General features: G+C 41.2%; 1 protein-coding gene across 3 annotated transcripts in view; it reads left to right on the top strand.

Moving 5' to 3' along the window:
• ELMOD1 (ELMO domain containing 1) overlaps positions 1–19,842 on the top strand; it is a 45,813-nt gene that overhangs the window by 606 nt on the left and 25,365 nt on the right. For 2 of the 3 annotated variants that reach the window (XM_032678755.1, XM_032678754.1), the window contains exons 2-3: positions 15,255–15,360; positions 15,672–15,766. In XM_032678755.1, coding sequence (XP_032534646.1) covers positions 15,750–15,766 — 17 coding nt within the window. In that variant the 5' untranslated portion in view covers positions 15,255–15,360; positions 15,672–15,749. Of the gene's footprint in view, positions 1–95; positions 176–15,254; positions 15,361–15,671; positions 15,767–19,842 lie in introns of those variants that run through there. The other variant, XM_032678756.1, reaches the window with a different exon arrangement.

The raw sequence follows: 19,842 nt of genomic DNA, 5'->3' as shown, positions 1-19,842 counted from the left end.
GAGGCGGCTCCGGGCATCGCATCGCAGCACCCTGCGCCGCTTCCCCCCCCCCTCATATTCTCTTCCCCGCCCGGCAGTGGGAGCGAAGTTTTGGCCCTTTGAATGCGGGACGCTTCCTGGGAAGACCTTGGGGCGTAAGGAAATTTGGAACCGCTGAGTGGTTTGCGCATTCAGGGTATTTTTAGCTGATTTTAAATTTTTTTAAATTTTTTTTTTATTATTTTATTATTATTATTATTATTTTTACTGCCCCATCCTTTGTAATTGGGCAGGAGGAGGGTGGCGCTGGGCGGCCGGCAGGCGTGCGGCTCTGCGGCTCCGCAGTGGGCTCCGCGCCCTGCCCTGCCTTGCCCCGCAGCCTGCCCTGCCCCGCAGCCCACCCTGCGCGGCCCCGCCGGCGTGGCTTGCCCCGCTGCACCTGCCTTAGAGTCTGTGCACCTCAGTGACACCAACATGTGCACACGATAATGATGACTTCTTTTTTTCATGGCATTCTCTTCTTCCCTGCCTCCCCTTCATCCCCCCGCATGGTCATTGTGTATTGAAGTTACGCTTGCTCCCGAGTTTAGTCCAGGATTGATGTCAGTAGTCTTTGATGTTTCCCTTTGTCCTTGCCGTTTCTGGTTTTCTTATAATTTCTTTTAAAATGGTAAAAGAGAGTAGCGAAAGTCTGTGTCAGAATGGGGGCGGCGTGGTGGTGGGGGGGGGGGGACGACGCTGGAGAGGGAAGAACAACACCTTTGTCCCAATTCAGTCAACTCAACAGTCAGATCACAACAAGCTGGTTTTTTTGTGACAAAGGCATTTGAAACAAAGGAGCCATTTTTGAAGCTGGAAGAAATTTATTTTGTGACTTGCATGCTTTAATAAATCCAGGTTTTCATTCTTTTCTTTTCTGCATCCCCATGCCCCACCATCCCACCCCTCCACTATTGTAATGTATCCTAAAATGACATAGAAGAAATAGCATCTCTAAAATCCTGCATCATCCCTATGCACTACAGCAAGCTTACGCATTGCCTTGTGTTTCAAACATTTCATTGCGCGTTTTTAATGAATGTTGTTTTGTACTGGTAGATCAATGAGTTGTTGAATCAATTGAGTATGCTTGTGATAAAAACATCTTGTCTCCCTAAGAACAGAACAGCAAAAGACTCCTTGTGTATTATGATTTGGTAGGTGTTGCATACTTATGTCTGTTTAGCAAAGTGCAAGTTCAGATGAGACTTGCTGATTCTTAAGAGACCCTGCTTTTCTCTGACTGTCTTAAAAAATGTGGGCTACCGCACTGCCAAACCAGTGGAGTCTAGAAATATCTTTTGACTTGTTCAATTCTCATAATTTGCATGTCATTTTAAGCAATCATTTCAACTAAAACAAATGCAAAACTACGTTGCTCTAGCAATTGACTTATCAAGGCTAATAGAAGCTCAGAGACAGGAAGCCTATGATTTTCAGGAGTGAAATCATGTGACAGCATCAGATGCTGTATGTGTCACTCTAAACAGAAAATGAACAGAAAATAATCCTGGGAAAGCACCAAACAATGGAAAAAACTGTGCAACAGAATGAATTTGTTAACTTTCCTGCTGGTTCACTGATAATACAGTAAAACATGTTCTGCTAGTGTAAAAACCTGCTACAGCTGAGCACATAACAAAGTGCCTACGAATCCTTTGCCTGCTCAGCTCTTGAGACAGGGCTTTATTAACCATGGGACAGCATCATATTAGCTGCACTGACGCGTGTGAACCCAAGAATTTCCTTTGATCAAACATCTTTCTGTTGCTCTTGCCAAGGAATTACAGCCCCTTCAGCTAAGCAGAGAACTTATACTTGCAGTTAATCTGTGATCAGCTATAAACCAATTTTAAAAAAAATCTGTTCAGTTATACAGTTAGAGCATAAGAACTATACAGAGTCAGGTGAGCTTTATTTTTCCCAAGGGGTCATTTGAAGTCTTAGCAGAAAAATTGCAAGAAGAACAAGCTTGGGTTGCCTGGAGATCAAATCTTGTTGGATTTAATGTCCTCTGGCTCATGAGACTACTTTTTTTTTTTTTTTTAAATGAACATCTGCTCAGCCTTCTTGATTGGAAAACTTCTTTTATTTGCCATTTCTTTGAAATCCTTTGGTGGTAATGCAGGGCAAAGGACTGTGTGAAATATGTTACTCTCATTCAATGCAAGCTTTGGGAAGGAGGTGCGAAGAGTAAACTCGAGAGTAAGGTTTACTGGAATACTGAGAAGGAAGCCAGGTGGTGAGAATCCAAGCAGGAAAGAAGGATAAAGTAGAGAAAAATAAAATGAAAAATGAGCCTGATGTAAAGACATGTGGATAATGTTTATGTTAGCGCAGGACTGTGGCTGTGGTTCAGGCTTAACATCCTCAGCATCCATCTAACATGATATGAGCTCGAGTATTGAGCAATGCTATACTATGGGATTTGCCAAGCCTGAGCCGGAGGTGGAAATGCTGCTTGTTCCTGCCAGGCAGTGGAAAGAGAAGTCTGACAGCAGAGGCTGCGGGAGCAGCTTCCCAAATCACTTCTTATGGTATGTCGGACTGCATGAGCACTCCTTTTCAAGGCAAAGCAAGCATTTTGGTGGCAAACTGACCTGTTTGACTTTGCCTTGAGACAAACTATGAATATGTTTACACTAGTGATTTGGCTCACATCCAGCTTGAGTATCTGACACATTCCCTGAAAACCTTCTCCAGTTGCCTTGTGGTGGTTAAGGTCTCGGGGCAGTCTCACTACAAGAGACCCGAACTCTCCCATTGAAACTAAACCAGGACTTCCACTTTGGGAGCATTCCCATTCAATTACTGAGTCCTGTGTGAAAGACACTGGTTTCTTTAAAGTACCTCTCAGCTGTAATCGAGTGAGCAGTTCTCATCCACTTTAGCATAAAACCGGTGAAGAGCCCCACACCAGTTTTTTTAGCTTGAAACATTTCTGGCAGTTTGTTCTGGGGTGCTGTGTCCTATTTCCCTGAAAAATGTGAGCAAACACTTCTCAGCTTTCTGTTACAGCTGAGAGGCCCTTCAAAAAGATAGTTTCTAGCATTACAGTAGGTGTAGTACTTACTACATAGGAGTGTGAGTGAAACTAATCAATTGGGCATGGTGTTTTTTACGTGTCCTAATCTGTCTGCAGATCCTCAGGCTGAGCACTCCATCTTGCTTCAGACGGATACAGTCACAAACATAAAAAGAAGCCTGGGGAATAGGAGAAATACAGGAGGTGCAAAGACTGGAATTGAAAATAATTGACAGTGTAAGCATGTGAAATTGCAAATTGTTAGAGCAGATTTAGGAGGTGCAATATACTGTGGTCCTCATGACTATATCTATAGGAAACTGTGTACCTGTGAGATCTCCCCTCTCTGGTGATATTGTACCTAGAATTACTTCACAGGCATTTTCAGTCCGGTTGTCCCTGCCTTTTTGTTCTTCACCTCGCTCTGTTGGCTTCTTGGAGCACCTGAGAATAAATAGGAGAAACTATTTTGGGAGCACATCAACTGCAACCCAGCATTTAGTCCCAGGGACCAAATTGGAGCTACTCCAGCATCTGTATAGGGTGTTTTGTTTAAAAACAAGCAGCCTTTCTCCAGCCTATATGGTTTCAATTTCAAGTGCTTGGCAGGACTTTTTTCCTTGGCAGAGGCACTTCTGTTGGTCTGTGGTCTGCACTGATGTAGCTGTACCTTCAGCAGTAGTTCTGTATTTTGCTTTTCTGGGGAAAGATACTGAGATAGAGAGATTAAAGGGCAGGACCAAACCGAAAAATATTATTTATACCAAGTCCTGTCTCCACAGCATTTTGTGTCATCCTGCTAATTCAGTCATTGATGTCTTCTGATGGTGCATAAGAAGGAAAGGCAGCTTCTGTAAAGAAGGCTTGTTTAGGACTGTGTGCAGTCCGCTATCAGTTTCACAAACACAAGAGTTATTCCTTAGCATATGTACACCATCTGCCATGTGTGCCCATATTGTATGTCTATGTCTGCCACAAGTGAACCAATAAGTTTCCTAGGACTCCAAAATCATAACACTGTTGGGGTCAGCATATTGAGCAAGTGCTTCTGTGGCCAATTAAAGATTGCACTGATAATGAACAGAAGTTTTCCACTGTTTTTATAGTCTTCTTTCTCTTTTTAGTCATCTTATATATTTGAAAAATAAAGATAAATCCCTACCTTTCATTGTCTTCCAGGATGACTTTGGTATTGAGATTTGTCCATGGTGTAGCAACACCATTTTTTACTACACTCATAATACTTGCACAGTCATGTGGGTGTGCAGGTGATATGAATTGGACCCCTTAGTACAACACTGTCCTGTGGTCATGGAAACGGTAGTCCTCCTCCATAGCTCTGGTAGGCAGTTATAAGAGCAAGTCTCTTATTCCTTCTCCCACTGTGATTTCACAAAGCCATATCCATATCAACGTTGACTTGGATGTGTGCCATCAAACAGGTTGTGCCTCTGAAACACTAAGATCAATGTGGAGTTTGTTAATTTTGGGCTTGCTAGGCCTTCATGCTGTCAGTGTTAAAGCAGCCTGAGGAGAACAGATGGGCTGAAGGAGGAAAAGAGGAGTTCTTCCTGAACCATGTGAAGAAGGGAGAAGAGTAGGAAAAGGAAAAGAATGGTGGTGCTCCCAGAAGACGATATGGAAAACAGGACATACCAGAGTGCAAATTAAGACAAGGCCACGCAATCTACTCCCAGCTCTTTCCTGCAGGCTACAACGTTATCTCCAAGAATCTGAGACAGTCACGTTCTTCTTTGAACCTCATTTGTCCTGACCAACATGTGCTATATCATACAAGTTACTGCCTCAAGGATAAGATCAATTCACGTTAATGAACTATTATATCTGCTGCAAGTATTCTGGAAACTTGTTATTTATTTTCTTTCAGAAGTTTTTCTATCTCTTTACACTTATGGGGTAAATGGTAGGACTATAAAAAAAAAAGTATACTCACTTTTCTAAGAAGAGACACTGAAGGAAGAAGACTTTTTGTTGCATTTTGTTAAGAATAAACCCGTTATGGCAGTCCTGTCAATCATCCTGTCCTAGTTTGTATTTCTCCTGGCTCTGCTTTGTTGTTCTTCCCCTGGGTGATGTTGTTACAGGAAGAGTTTCCAATGGTCTTCATATCTCTTCTTTCTTTTTTATTTCCACGTTGTCTTCTCCTGCCTTTCCAGTTTGCTGCTATCAAATCTTTGCCAGTATTCTTTTCTGTTTGAGACTGGGCACCTAAAAGAAAGTAAACATTTTGTAGGACCAAGCAGGAAGTGGCAGAGGGAAGGAGAGCACCAGAGCACCTTGTACTTCCTTTGTCACTCACCTTTTCCCTACTTGTTGAGAAAGTACATTTTGTGCAATTACCACATAAAAATGGTTCCTGTACCATGCTTCAAAGTGTGCTTCATAGGTCTTGCTCACTAGCTGGTATAACTTCATTGACCTTCAGACCATTCTTTCCACCTTTACCTTTTGCGGATCTTCATCACCTTTTTTTCTTACTTAGTCATGTTAGTGGTGGTTGTGTTGCTGTATCCCTCCTTTCTATGAATCTCCCTGTCACCAAACTCTATCATAGCTTTCTTTCTCCACTGCCTATAGAAGCAGCGCTTGATTTTGATGCTACTTGGAGTTATCTTAAGCTACAGTAGGGTGAAGTGAGTCTTAATGCACTTTTACAGTTGTTCGCAACCCTTGTTAATAGAAACTAAAATTTGGTAAGTTACCTGTGAGTCTTTCAAGTTGAAGAGTCAACTGGTAGCTGCTGGTACATAGGCCTATCTGGATAACAGATTTGGGAAGATACCCTAAAGCGATGTGGGGTTTATTTTACCATGTTGCCATTCAAAACTTTTCCTTAAAGAAGGGCTTAAATCTGTTTCAACCAGGACATGGAGTCTGCAGTATATATTGGAGAAACTTAAGAAAAATTTTCTGTTTTCCGTGATAAAATAGATTATTTCTTCCCCTTCTCCTCACCCCAGGCATTGGAAAAACCAGAACAATCTGCCCTGCATATGTCCTTCTGGGCAGAAAATGCATAACCAGAGATTCCAGCAAGGTCATGTACCTGGAGTTGTCCTGATTTCCTTCCTCCTGGGATGCAGAACATCTCACTGAGCAGCAAGCAGGAGAAGAAATAGTAGGCCATGAAGTTTGCAAAAAAACTGCAGTGGGATTTTAGGTCTTTCTGTCCACTGATTAAGTATGTTGCTCATTTATTGTGGTCCCTCTGCAGACTGCAGGACTCCAGGCAGCTAACAGCTGGTGCATAACACTTGCTGTAGGATGCCCTTGGTTTCACAAATGTGATGCTTTGTGACATCATCTAACTGGCTTACTGCATGGGAAATCATCAGTCTTGAATCCTGTGTTAGGGAACAGTTTATCTGTAAAACCGCAGAAGGAAATGCAGAAACTCATGTATCCTACTTGCCCTACTCTTGCATGACTGTCTCTCAGAGCTCTGTGGAAAAGTTGTCATTCCCATGCCAACGTAATTTGGAGCAATGTTGAGAAAATGGCACCACATGGAGTAATTTTTTGTTAGATCAGTATGAACTGTGTCTGATCTTCACCAGGTTCCTGGATAAATGAATTGCTTTATGCTCCTTTAGCTTGAAAGCTGAGCTTGAAAGCTGAGTTTGGCCTTACACCTCTGGTGTCCTTGTCTTAACTTCTTTTTTTTTTTTTTTTGGGTGGGGAGGGGTGTCAGTTAGCAAACTAAATCTCCAAGTCCTTAGTTTTGCATGCTTTCAGGCTGATGCTTGGTGTGAGCTTGTATTAATCTGATGGCTGAGTTCACTCTGCTTGGTCCAAGCATATGTAATGGTAGATGGAAAGGTAGGGAAAAGGATAGAGCAAGCATCTCTGGTGTGATTCCATTGGCTTTGCAGATCTGCATGTGACCCATTGATAGAAAGATGTTCCTTCCCCACAAACTACTGTTTGTTAGGAATTGGTAGGGCTCTAAAGCAAATCTAGACTTCAGTTAATTTTGGTGGCAAGGGAATACATCCTCTTTGCCTTTTAACTTGTACTCTCCACTCATCTTCAGGCAATGAGGTGGAAACCAAGAAGGGAAGGCAAATGCGCATCAGTCATTCACTTTTGAAAATAGTAATTTTGGTTTTTTTCCATGAAGCTTCTGCAGTAATTAGTCTAGGAGCTAACCAGGCAGCATATTTGGATTTTATGCATCTAGCCTTGTAGGATTTATTCTAAACTTGACGGAATGTTGCTATGAAGTGTGATGTTTTATTTAGAACAGTCTTCCTTGCAATTCAAGCTGTTGTACAGTGTGTCTGGAAGCAGAGCAAGTGGGACAGAAACTTTGCACTGCAAACCATGTAGACATGTATGGGCCACCCAGATGATGCTGCTGTTCTCCTAGGTGAACTCAGCAGCCAAATGAAAGTTCATGAGAGGTGGCTAAAAATTATACCATTTTATAATATATGAAGGAGGGGGGCGGAGGAAGTTGCTGTGGGTTGAAGGCTGTTATCAAGTATGACACTTCATTTTTAGCTGATATGTCATCTACTCTGTTCTCTTCCATGTAAAATACACTTTCCTCAATATGTAAGGTGAGCTTGTTAAGGGTGGAAACACTGTAGACGGAGACGACACTTGGATACTTTAATTCTGTTGAATTTAGGCATCTGACAACATTTCTAGAAGTTTACAGTTCTCTGGGGTGTGGAAAGCTTCCTGTGTTTTCTAACTTCGTATTTATTATTAGAAATAGAATGTACCCAGCAAAGTCTTCACTGGTAACCTGAAGTGACTTCATGTAGTTTTGTCCTCCACATCTTTCAACATTGTAATAGAGCAGAGCTAATAGAAATTGGTAAAACTATTACCACAGTTCTGCATGCAAAGCGTGTCTGTATGCACGAACATCTCCTTTGTTGAATTTCTGGGATATAGTTTGCTTTGAACAGTCAGGTAGAGAGCCATAGCCTTCTCTTTTAAGGGGCAGAGATCAATAATAAAAGGTGGAGATGCTTCTACAACTCTGAATTCTGGTTTGATGTTATCTTCATTAAACTGTAGGTTATCACTGAACAAAAATCTGTGGAGGAATTGCATTGTGTAGAATTGGGTGGTGTTAGAGGTAACTTGCCATGTGAGACTTGATAAGTGAATTTTCTTGAAGCCAGATACAATCCTACGTGACTGCCTCTTACAGGTATTGCAAAACCCTCTTGATCCTTCGTTGTTGTGTATCAAGGATGCTATTTACCATTTTAAAGAGGCAGTAATGGTGCTAAGGTAGAACTACAAAATTAGACTTTCAAAGCATTGTTCTGTAGCTTGAAAGAAAGTGGGAGTTTTGTGCTCTCCCACCCCCCAACTCTGCTTTTAAGCTTTTATTCAAGGCTCTTTTTATTGCTTAATTGTGTTGTATGTGCTCATGCTCACAGGACTAAAATTCAGTTAAATTTTACTTCACATCTAGCCTTTCCTTCACTCTCCTAGTGAAATACTGAAATGAAAAATGTCAACCAGTGATGGAGATAAGGGGGGGAAAAGATTTTATTACCTGTGACAGTGTGACTGAAGTCTTGCTTATTAACATCATCAATCAAGTGTGACATTTTGTTCCAAGACTTTCTTCTAAAGAGTGTTTTACGTTGAATACAGCCTCATCATGGGCACATGGAAATGAAAATATCCTTCTGTACTGAGATGAGAAACTAAGCTCACACAAAACAGGCATCCACTGTTGATCTTTGAGGTGAGTCCTAGCAGTGGCTGCATCCACTGGTGTCAGGCAAAGCAGCTTCTGAGCCAAAACAAAGTGCGTTTGCACTCCATGGAACTGCCATTTGAGGCAATCTGTTCTTGGGAGCTTTTTCAGCAATAGAGCCATTTCCCAGGATGCATTCTGAGTTGGAGATGTCTGAGCGGTGTTCTTGCTTTTATAGCATTCAAAGACCTATAAATGACTATGCTGCAATTGAGATGGTTGAAGTTCCTCTGGTTTTACTAGGTTTTTAATACACTTGAAGGGACTTCTATGCCACCTTTGGGCATGAATGCAGGCTGGAAGATGCAGATAGGTATATATCTATTCCATGGGTAGCCTGATAAACAATACTTGCTGAGAATTAGAATGGCTTGCCAAACTGGAGTCCTAGAGTTGTTGGGGATTTATTTGTATCTGGGGGGTTTGTGTGCTACATTGATACTGGCAGGACTCTTAGAGACTCTCATTTTTGAGTTGTACAACCCTTATAATGATTTGTTTATGGTCGAATTGTATGATGGAGGCTTCTGAGTGGGAGTGGAGGGGAGAGATAAGATAGAGCGAATGATTTTGTTCCATCCTAAAGCTAAACTTGTTTCTTGGGAAACACTAAAAAGTGTATAGGAATTTAGTGAGAAGTTGGTAGGTCTTAAACTGATAAAAGAGCAGGGACTTGGGCACCATATCTTGTTGTATCTCTATAGCACTATAGTACTATGAGTACTTGGGTATAACTCAGGTTATCTGGGTGACCATAAAAGTGACCATGGGGAAAGCAGAGAATCAAAGGCTGAAAGAGACATTAGAGTATCTCCAGTCCAACCTCCTGCCCACATCAGGGTCAGCTCTGCGGTCAGGCTTCTCAGGCCTTCATTCAGCTGGGACTTGAAACCTCAAAGAACAGAGACTGTACAGTCTCACTGGAAAACCTGTGCCACTGTCTGACTGTCCTATTCAGGAAAAATTTTTGCCTTGTATCCAGGCCAAACCTCTCCTGTTTAAGTTTCTGCCTGTTGTTTTTCACCTTCCTGCCCTGCACTGCTATGAAGAATCCATCTAAGGCTTCTCAATGATGTCCCTGTAGCACTGGAGGTGCTGTTACGTCCCTCCAGAGCTGTCTCTGCCTGGGGCTGAACAAGCCCATCTCCCCCCTACCTCCCCTGCCATCTCAGTGGCCTCTGCTTAACTCTCTTCAATTTATTGGTGTCTTTTGTGTATTGCTGGAGCCTCAAACCAGACAGTGTCTAAATATGGCCCAGAGTGCTGAGCAGAGGAAGATAATCTCTTCCTTCAATCTACTTACTGGCTGTGTTTGTGTTCATGCAGCCCAGAGTGCTGTTGTATGTCTTTGCATACTGCTGGCTTGCTGCCAGCTTGCTGTCCTGCAGGACCTCAAGGGACATTTCATAATGTGTGTCAGCTATTCTTCCCCTTTCTAATTCTAGTTATTGCAGATTGGTGTTTAAGATACAGAAGCACTAACATTCCCTTCAGAAAAAAAAAAAAAAGAGGAATATACAGAGGCAAAACTCTTTTGCTGACATAAGGCTCAAGCCTATTGTCCCTCACAGATTAATACATGCAGGTTTTTGAGGTAAATGAGGGATAGGTGGTGACCCAGGATACTGTTGGAAAGAAAAGTTGCAGCCTGAAATCAACATCATGATGGTGGCATTCAGAAAACCATACTTTGAAACTGTAACAACTAAACTTAAAAATAAATTACTGGGCTTTGGGGTTTTTTGGTAATCTAAGGATCCATGTAAACAAAGTTCTATATTCAGCCTACTCATATTAATGGTTCCAACAATTTTTCTCTTCAGCACAGATACTCTTTCTTTATAATTGGAATATAACCCTTCTAAGTGTTTGCAATATGCCAGCTTGCAAAACAAATATTGTGAAGGAAACTACCTTGGGTTTATATTTTACTCTGAAAATATGGTGATTTATATTAAATAACACAACTTTTCTCTTCAGCTTTCTTGAAGACAAACAAAGCAAACTCTGAGCTTCAAATAAAGTGGTGACTTTTAAGGCTTACTCTTCATTTCTTTGAGCTTCCAGCAACTGTTAACCTTTCAGATTGATGCATGTTTTACTGTACTACCAAAAAGATCATAGAGTCACAAGAAATTCCAATAGTTGATGTTTATTTAAGGACAGCTTCAGTTGTATTTTGAGGCAGAGTTTGCAGTAGTTTTGTAGTTCTATGTGATTACAGTAGTACTGCTTCTCTTCCAAGAAAAGCTGTGGTTAGTTTTAGGAGGGAAAACTGCTGTCTTGTTTAAAATAAACTGGATGAAACAATTGACAATGAATTGATATGTGGGTGTGGTGTTGGAGGGAGAAGGAAACTGCTTTGTAGAAGTGGTGTGGTACAGGATAAAATCCTGCAAGCCAAGAACTTGAGCGTACGGGGCATCCAAACTGTGTCCTTGCTCCATCATTCTCAATCTAGAGCCTTACAACATGGATCACTCTGTTCATGCTGAAGAGCAGACTTCAAACATTGAGTCAGGAGGTTTTCTGTAGTGGATCTGTATTGTTAGTGCAAGCTACTTCTAGAGAGTTAGTGGAAGATAGCTGACAAAGTCAGACCTACTTGTCTTTAGACTTACTTCAGCTGCATGACTTAAAATCAGAAAAGGCTGAAAATCTGACTACAAAAGGATAAGAAAAGTATCTTGTAGGAACTTTAGTGAGAAAATGTGTGCATAGCATGAAGCTGGAACATTTTCTTAAGCTCTAGAAAAACATAGCTAAAGTTCACACAAGTAAAACCATATAAAAGTGCAAATTTGGGCTCTGGGTGGTGAGTGCATGCTGTTTACAATAGGTTGCTCCCTACGGGGCACCTGCTGGCTCTGGGTGTCCCACTGAGAGTTTGACAAAAGTGATATTTGAGAAGTGCATGAAGGAGGCTGGGAGTCAAGTCCTTCTCTCTGACCAAAAATGGAGGGGCGGGGGAGGGAGGAGGGGACGGTTTGTTTGTTTTCTGTTGTCTTTTTTCTAAGTGCATCTAATACAATTGACTTTTTGGGTAAACTCTGAAGTGTTGATTGAACATGTTATCCTAAGCTATAGCTGCTCTTCCTGTTCACTGAGATGCTGGAAGTAAAGTTTCACTTACGAGAAATCTGTTACATTTTGAGATAAAGAGACTGGCGGAAATTTGGTCTTGTGGCTCTATGGGTTTATGAATAGTTGAACTTAATCAGCTGTGAATTGTGGTAACAATCTTTCTAAAGAGTTTAAACACTGTTTTCTTCACAGAAAATCTTTGCTGAATTCCCCTAGAGAATCACTTATGGAGATATATGGAAATAGGGAATCCTGCCCTCCAGTCCTACTTGTTTGAAGATGACTGTAAATTCTCAACTTCTGATTTGGCTTCCCAGTCTAGCCTGGATACAGATAGCTTAGTGCCACATGTGTGTGTGCGTGTCCACAAAAGTGAATTGTTGCAAGAATCGCAGAACACAGCACTGATTTTTTATCTCTGCTTAGCAGATTACAGCATTTAGAAAGCCTGTCTACCACACATAAAAGGTAAACTTTTTACCTTATGAACCAAGACAGCAGCATAGATTCTCTGTGCATCTGCCTGAGCTGAAAGTCTTGTCTCTAGGTCTTGAAGCCTTCTTGTTAACAGTCAGGTGGAATTTGATTGTGTTGAGCCCCAGTGGAAACTGCTTTTGAGGCCATGGCCTTTCTATGGACCTGGTTATTATCTGGACCTGTGCTATAGGGAACTGGCTGTTGAACATGCAGAGTGAACTGTTCCTCTCCAAATTGAAAGGCTTTGGTATTGATTTCTGTGGCATCAGGACTTCAGCTGTAAAGTTTCTTTCTCATGACTTCCCACACACATTTTAATTAAAAGGGAGAGAGCAACAAAAATTATTCTTGTAATTCTGAAGATGTGCTTTTAAAGAGATCCAAAATTGGCACTTTTAACCATTTGTCATGCTTGTTTTGTCACTTAGTTTTTTGCTCTTTCTTTGCAACCAGTGACCTTCTTTTGAGTTTGGCTTTCTGGGAAGAAGACAAGGGTGTATGGACAGCTTTTCATTCACTCATGGCTGGGCTTCGCAAACGAAGATTTGGGAAGGGCTCTACCCACGTTTGTCACAAGCGAGCTGGTGGCTAAAAAGGCCAATGCGAGTTAGACACATCCGGTTGCAAAAGGCACAGCAGAAAGACTCCTTAGGTGGTATATTCTGCAAGACACGATTCTTTCTGCTTTGTCTTTTCTTCTCAAGAGTGATCCTGCGTGCTTTCTCAAAAGCATCAGCAGCGTTATAGTTGTTGTGTCTCCAGGCCTCCCGACTGGAGGCCAGAGCAGACCAGTTATGTTGATCAATATGGCCAAGGCTGAGATGTTGTTTCAGGGAGTCCTTGTATCTTCTCTTTGGGGCTCCTCTCTTGCAGCAGCCAGTGGCAAGTTCCCCATAAAGCAAGATCTTAGGGAGGCGATGGTCCTTCATCCTGGAGACATGTCCTGCTGTGTTCTCAGCAACATGGCCTCAATACTTATGACTGCTGCTTGTTCTAGAACAGATGTATTGGTCACATAGTCTGATCAGTGGATGTTTAGGATTGTACGGAGACAGCATTGATGGAAGCATTCTAAGAGATGCAGGTGGTGGCGGTAGATGACCCATGATTCAGAACCATATAAAAGAGTAGACAGCACAATGGCTCTGTAAACACTGATCTTGGTACTTTTCTTCAAGTGTTTATTTCACCAGACTCTTTTATGGAGTCTTCCAAAAGCACTATATGCCTTTGCTAACCTGTTGTCTATGTCTCCATCAATCTTACCATCCGAGGAGATGAGACTACCCAGGTAATTAAACAGCTACATTGACTTAAAATACAGTTTTTGAAACAGTCTAATTTTTAATGAGCATTCAAAATGAATTTATAATTGGCTGTAGCTGGTAACTGTTCTTGCAGGGAGAGTATCTGGAGGCTCCATGCCACACTTGGAAGAACTGGTTCTGGAGTTCAAGCAAGTTGAACTTCTTTTCCCTTTAAAGCAGTAGTAAAGCAGCATAATTTTCAGCAAGTACCTTGATCAGAATCAAGAGGGAGCTGACCTCGGAGGCTGGGGCCAGCTCACACTTTTAGAGGGGGTTGATCTGACAACTCGTGGCAATTCTGGCATGTCCTTTATACTGATGCCCTTATGGGTCAAATTTTGTGTTGGAGCTTCCTTTGTTCAAGTTGATGCTAAAACACTGAGACTGAGCTGTGAGAATTTTTCACAAACTGTATCTTTTAAACAGCAAATTATTAGACTGAGGAAGGGGAGCAGGTTACATCCCCTCCAGTTTTTGCCTATCTCCTGCACTCCCTGTGCTTTCTGCAATAGAAGACCTATCAAAAGATCTATCAGGAAGTGTTAGGAGCCTGCCTACTGTGTTCATTAATGAACTGGAGTTTGATGTTAGCAACTCTCTACCCTTGCAAGCAGGTGTCACTGCAGCCAGCACCAATTACAGCTGTATTCAGGGGACAGCAACATGATTCAGCCAGTCAAAACCAATATAAATGAATGAAGCTTTCACAGTTCAGGGATTATATATTTTTAGCAAGCTGTACATGATGTAATCCAACAAGATAGCTGCATTTTTCTGAACTTAAATGCTTGTTCTGTTCCTGTCAGCAAGCAATAACAGAATGTGAAACTTACAAGTTACAAAGGGGAAAATGTATGAGAACAAGGTAGGGCAAGAAGATTTTTATCCCATCAGTGCTGATAGGTCCTGGAGAAGAAAATAGATTTGAAGTTCTCTAGATTTATAACTTTGTGACAAAAGAGGTCAAATTTCTTAAGGCTTCCAATACTTTTCAGCATGCTGCATGCAGTGCTAATGGAAAACAGGCTCTTAAATGATTTCTTTGCAGCTTTTACTGAGGTTTTTGTGTGTGGTTTGTACTAGTACAGAGCTTGAAAGTGTGGTCTTGTTCCCTTTAAGTCTTGGATTAAGCTGTCCCAACAGCAGACACATATAGCAGTACCTGTTTTCTGGCAAGTAAAGAAATTAAAAATGTTTTATTACCTTTTACAGGACATCAAGTACAGTAATCTGAGAAGTCTGCATCTTTTAGTCAAATATCACTTGTAAGTGAATACTTCATTTCAGAAACATGAAGTAAAGAAGTGGTGACCAGGGAGAGTCTGCAGTACACAGGCAGCATTATATTTATAATGTTTCTTCATTATTTCTTCCAGTTCTCCTCTACTGGGACTAACTGGTAATCATAATGAATATTAGCTGTAGGACACCAAATCTCAGAACCAATGGGCAACCTGATCAACTCTATTTTAAGATCTCATATGTATCATTTAATATAGTTGGTCACCAGGAAAATTGATTACTCAATATCTCTTGTAGTGAATTAAATCAGGATCAGTAGTATCTCTTTGCTTACATTCTACTTTTACCCAAGGTCTCCAAGTGCTGTTGGAAATTCTGGCAAACAGAGGACTTTTGACAGCAGAGTGAACCGAGTGTTTCTTGAAACTGCCACTTGGAAACTGCTGTGAACCAAACAGGTATTTGAAGAACACAAGAAGCGTTTGAAATTGTCTGGATGTTTCTTCAAGCTTTCTCACCTTTTTCTGTATTCTCATTCAAGTTTTTTACTTCTCTGAAAAGAGACATGGGTAGTATAGTCTGGTCAAAGTATGTGCACAGGCTGAAGTGTGAACAAATTATGATTTTTCATTTTGTTTTTATTGACATGAGAGTTTTTTAACATCTTTCCCATGTATTTCCATAGATGTTTGTTTCAAGAGCCATTTAGACAACTGAAATATCACTTTTTTTTTCTATTAGTAAATAAGCCTCAATTCTATTTCTACAGCACCAATATCCCCTTCAAAGAAGAGGTCATCAGTGATCAATAGATTACAGCTCTAGCAACACAAACCAAACCATCACTATGAAGCACTTCCTGAGGTAACTGTTCTGTATTTTTTCAGAAGTGTTAAATTATTCTGATTACTTTAATGCTGCAGTGAGTTAAGTGTTTTTACTGTTACAAGTATTACAGAAGGTGTAAACTAGTTCATACAAGATTGCTTTCTGTTCACCTAGATCTTGCTATTTAATTAAAGCTATTTTAATTTAAATTTTCCTTTCCAGTTTTTTATAGAAGAAAAGAATGTGTCAACTGTCTTGTGGGATTGGAGCAGTGATGTATCAAATATGTCAGGGGGAAATAGGGGAAATAGTAATGTAGAACAGTGCTTGAAAAATTATGGGCTTTTGCTTTCCCATTTTTGTCTACTGTCGGGATTTTTGGAGTGTTATTTGTGAAAGCAGAGAAGGGGAGATGCTTGGTGAAGAGGTGCAAGTGTTTTTGAAGCTGATCATGCTTAGTTTGGGGGAGAAATGTCAATTACTTGCTCCTACATATGACTTGCTGTTGTTTCTCCATAAACCAGGGGTAGAGCGAAGGACTTGAGAGACAACAGCTATAGGTGCAGAAAGCCCATGTTGTCTTTGTTCTGTAGTCAATGGAGAGAGCTGAGCACTTCTCAAAATTAATACAGATCAAGAGCCTAATTTGTGTATAAACCAAAGAAATCATAATCTGTCTGGATGAGAGAAACCTTTTCAAGAGAGCTAAAACATATGCTTCTGTATAGAGAGCATCTGTCACTATATTTTTCTCCCTTTTTACACTGTTTACAGCAGAGAGTCTTATACACTATGGATATTAGCATCATTACTTCTAGGCTAATCATCTATAATGACTTTGCTGCCAAGCCAGATTTGGCTTAAGCATTTCTGTGGAGTGTTTGGGTCAGCTTCCTCAGGTATCCTGAGCCAGCTGCAAAAGGATGCTGTAAGCAGGACATATACAGGCCAAAAGTATAAAGCAAATATTTGTTTGCTAACATCCACTAAAGACAGATAAGATTGAACGAGCTAAACATTAGTGTGCTTACCACCCTGATAGGCACCAGCCAGGAGGGAAAGAATTGGCCTTGCAAGTGGCCCATGTCTTGGGTGGTCCCAAGTCTTCCACCGGCTCCATTGGTATGGGTCCAGTGAGCTGACAGTTCACAACTAACCTGGATAACATCCCTGTGGTGCTTTTTCCCTTTATAATTTTATATTGTCTCATTCTGGAGCCTTCCTTCTGGGATCCTGCTAATTATTTCCATCTCAGCAGTCCTGTCTCTATAATTTTTACCTTTCTTTCTCTGTACAGACTTATTCAGCAGCCTGACCCAAGGTCACAAATTGGTGCCGTAAGGGATTTGGGTCATGAGTCCTGCATAAAGTGGACTCTACCATCCTGTGAGTGGAGTGAGAGCCTCTGGCTGGGGTCACAGAGGGTGTTACAGCTTGCTCCCATAGTGATCTGGGATTTCCTGAGCATAAAATAATTTTGATCCCTCCTGATGGAGATGCTGAGCTGCTGCCAACTTCTAAACTGCTGTCTCTCCTCCTGTTAAACTACCTGTTCTGCTCACCTTTGTCTGTCCTGCCCCCTTGGTGATTTTTCCATGTTGGAGAAAGTGTGCTGTTTTGGATATGTGGGTTCCTGAGGCTGTCTTGAAGAAACTGCCTCCTGCTTCTCTTTATGGTATTTCTGAAGTCAGTGAATCCTAAAAGATTTGAGAAGTCTTGATGCTGTTGGATTCTCTTAAGTGGTAAAAGCAGATATTTTGAAAAAAATTGCTTATCTAAATAGCATAGTCCAGGATTTTGTTGTGGAAAGTCCAGTATTCCAAATGCTGAACAGGAAGTTGGATTAAGGAATGGGGAAGGGGGAGAATACAAAGCACCTAAAATAGGAAAATACTGTTGAAATAGGGAACCTATTTCTGTTTACTTACAAGCATCTGGATTTTCCTATTTTATGTTAATCCTTTGACATGAACTGATAAGAGTACTCTCCTCATAATTTGTCAGTATAGAAGAAAAACAGAGATTAAAAAGTAAGCTGGGGTCATACTGGGGATAGTGATTTTTGTTATATGTGTTGCAGCCTGTGGTTGCAGGTTTGTGTGATGAAGAATAAGGCAGTGAAGGGCGGAGCTGCAGGGATGTATACATGTGAGGCAAGGATATTAAGTCTCCCAGCTTGGAAATCAGCTGGAAAATAAACAAGTTAATATATATTGTGTCCCCTGATGTTTGTCCATTACCGCTAGCAGCAGCCACCTGAGAGCTTAAAGTGTTCTTAACTGTTTGTGAAGATCAAACGCAGGGCTGGGTGTTGTGTGCTGATGGCAAAGGCTGCTCAGTGGCACAGTGTTTTCCTTGTTGCACAACATGGAGCAGACACTGGACTAGTTGATGCTGATGGCAGAGATTATCTCTACATTTGAAACCAGTGAGCTTAGTTAAGTCTGCTCAAACTGCAAGTCATCTTGTTGATTGCAACATGGAAAATGCCATAAAATGGATGTAGAGAGGAACAGGGCTTTTATATGTGAAGTTAAAATAACCTCAACTTCACTTTCTAAGTAGTGGCAGTACTTTCCCTGAAGCAACTTCATGTAGCATGTATTTGCCTGGACACCCAAGGAGGACTTTGAACAGTGTCTTTCAAATCCAGCTTGTTGTAAGAGAAAGCTCTTACCTATAGGCAGACTTGCCACTCAGCTCTGAGTTAAGTTTGTCAACTGGAGACACACACTGTAGTCTCTGGTTTTTACTGGAGCTGGTCTTCTAAACAAAACACTGCAATTGTGAATACAGTGATTACTCATGTAATGTATGTTGTTGTGAATAATGTAATTACTCATTAGTGTAATTTGCATGCTACTTTTGCTGTGCCTACTACTCATCTGTTGGACCTTTGACATGACTTTTTAGAATCAGCTTGACATCTCCTGTTTCTCTTTTGACAGTCTGTTTTGTGTTTAATATTAGTGAATTGTCTTTTTCTTCCCCCTCCCCCCAACCTTTCAATTTAAGAAGACTTGTTTAGTGTTCTACCATTCTATGTTTAGTGAGGTTGAAAGACACCTCTGGAAATCAAATCCTATCGCATTGTTCAAAGCAAGGTCAGCTATATCAAGTTACTTGAGGCTGCATCCTGTCACATTTTGAGCATCTCCAAGGATGGAGATTCTGCAGCCTCTCTGAACAACCTGTTCCTTTTGTTTAGAATCCTAAGTGTGTTATGATCAGATTCTTCAAAATTATTAGAAATCCCTCTGCCCAAATTAAGGTGCAAACGAGACCATATGCCAAAGTCAATAGTATGGATTTTTATTTAACATTAAATGTGAGGTAGAGATAGAAAGAAATAGGAAAAAGAGAGAGGCATGGTAGAGAAAGAGAGTGGCAGAGAGACAGATTAAGTAAAAAAAAAAAATATGACCACTCCATGGATTCTGACAGCATCCCATTGATCCTCTTCTCAGGGGTGAGAGTCACAGTTTTGTTGAAGTGATGGTTGCAGTCTGGATCTCTCAAGGGAAGCCCACATTGGTGAGGGAAAAAGCCCCGTGTGGTGATGGAAGAAGCCCAACATAGCGAGGGAAGAAACCCAAGTGTGGTTAGGGAGGAAGCCTCTGGTGGTAGGGAAGTCCCATGTATTTATTATGCTTAGGATAGGTAGGAACATCCCTGGTACCTCTACTAGGACAGGGAGTTTTTCACTGGATGATGTAATACTGGATCACTGGATGTTTTCTGAGTTTTCGACACCTTCTAAGATGTTAGAGCTGCCTAATGTTACATCAGTGCATTGAGTAATAATTCAGTTGAGTCCATTGTGGCCCATTATGGCCTGTCAGCAGAGATGAATATCTTCAGGCTACATGTGAATTGTTGCAGTAGTTCCTCAGAGGGGAGTTATCATAGCTAAGTCATTTGTGTAAGGACAAAGAAACACTACCCTGCCTTGCAGGACTTGCCTCTTTCCTTACCTTGTTCAACACACAGCTTGTAACCTGAGGTGTCGAGTGTGCATGCCTGTAGCATCTGGGCGGTTGCTTCGAACATAATCAGCTTGCATCTTGGTTGTCTGAGCCATCAGCATTCCAGTCTCTCACACTTGTGGATAT

This window comes from Chiroxiphia lanceolata, chromosome 2 (genome assembly GCF_009829145.1).
Source record: "Chiroxiphia lanceolata isolate bChiLan1 chromosome 2, bChiLan1.pri, whole genome shotgun sequence".
NCBI classification, from domain to species: domain Eukaryota; kingdom Metazoa; phylum Chordata; class Aves; order Passeriformes; family Pipridae; genus Chiroxiphia; species Chiroxiphia lanceolata.
The sequence above is the reverse complement of the archived record's forward strand: the minus strand, read 5'-3'. Positions and strand labels throughout refer to the sequence as shown.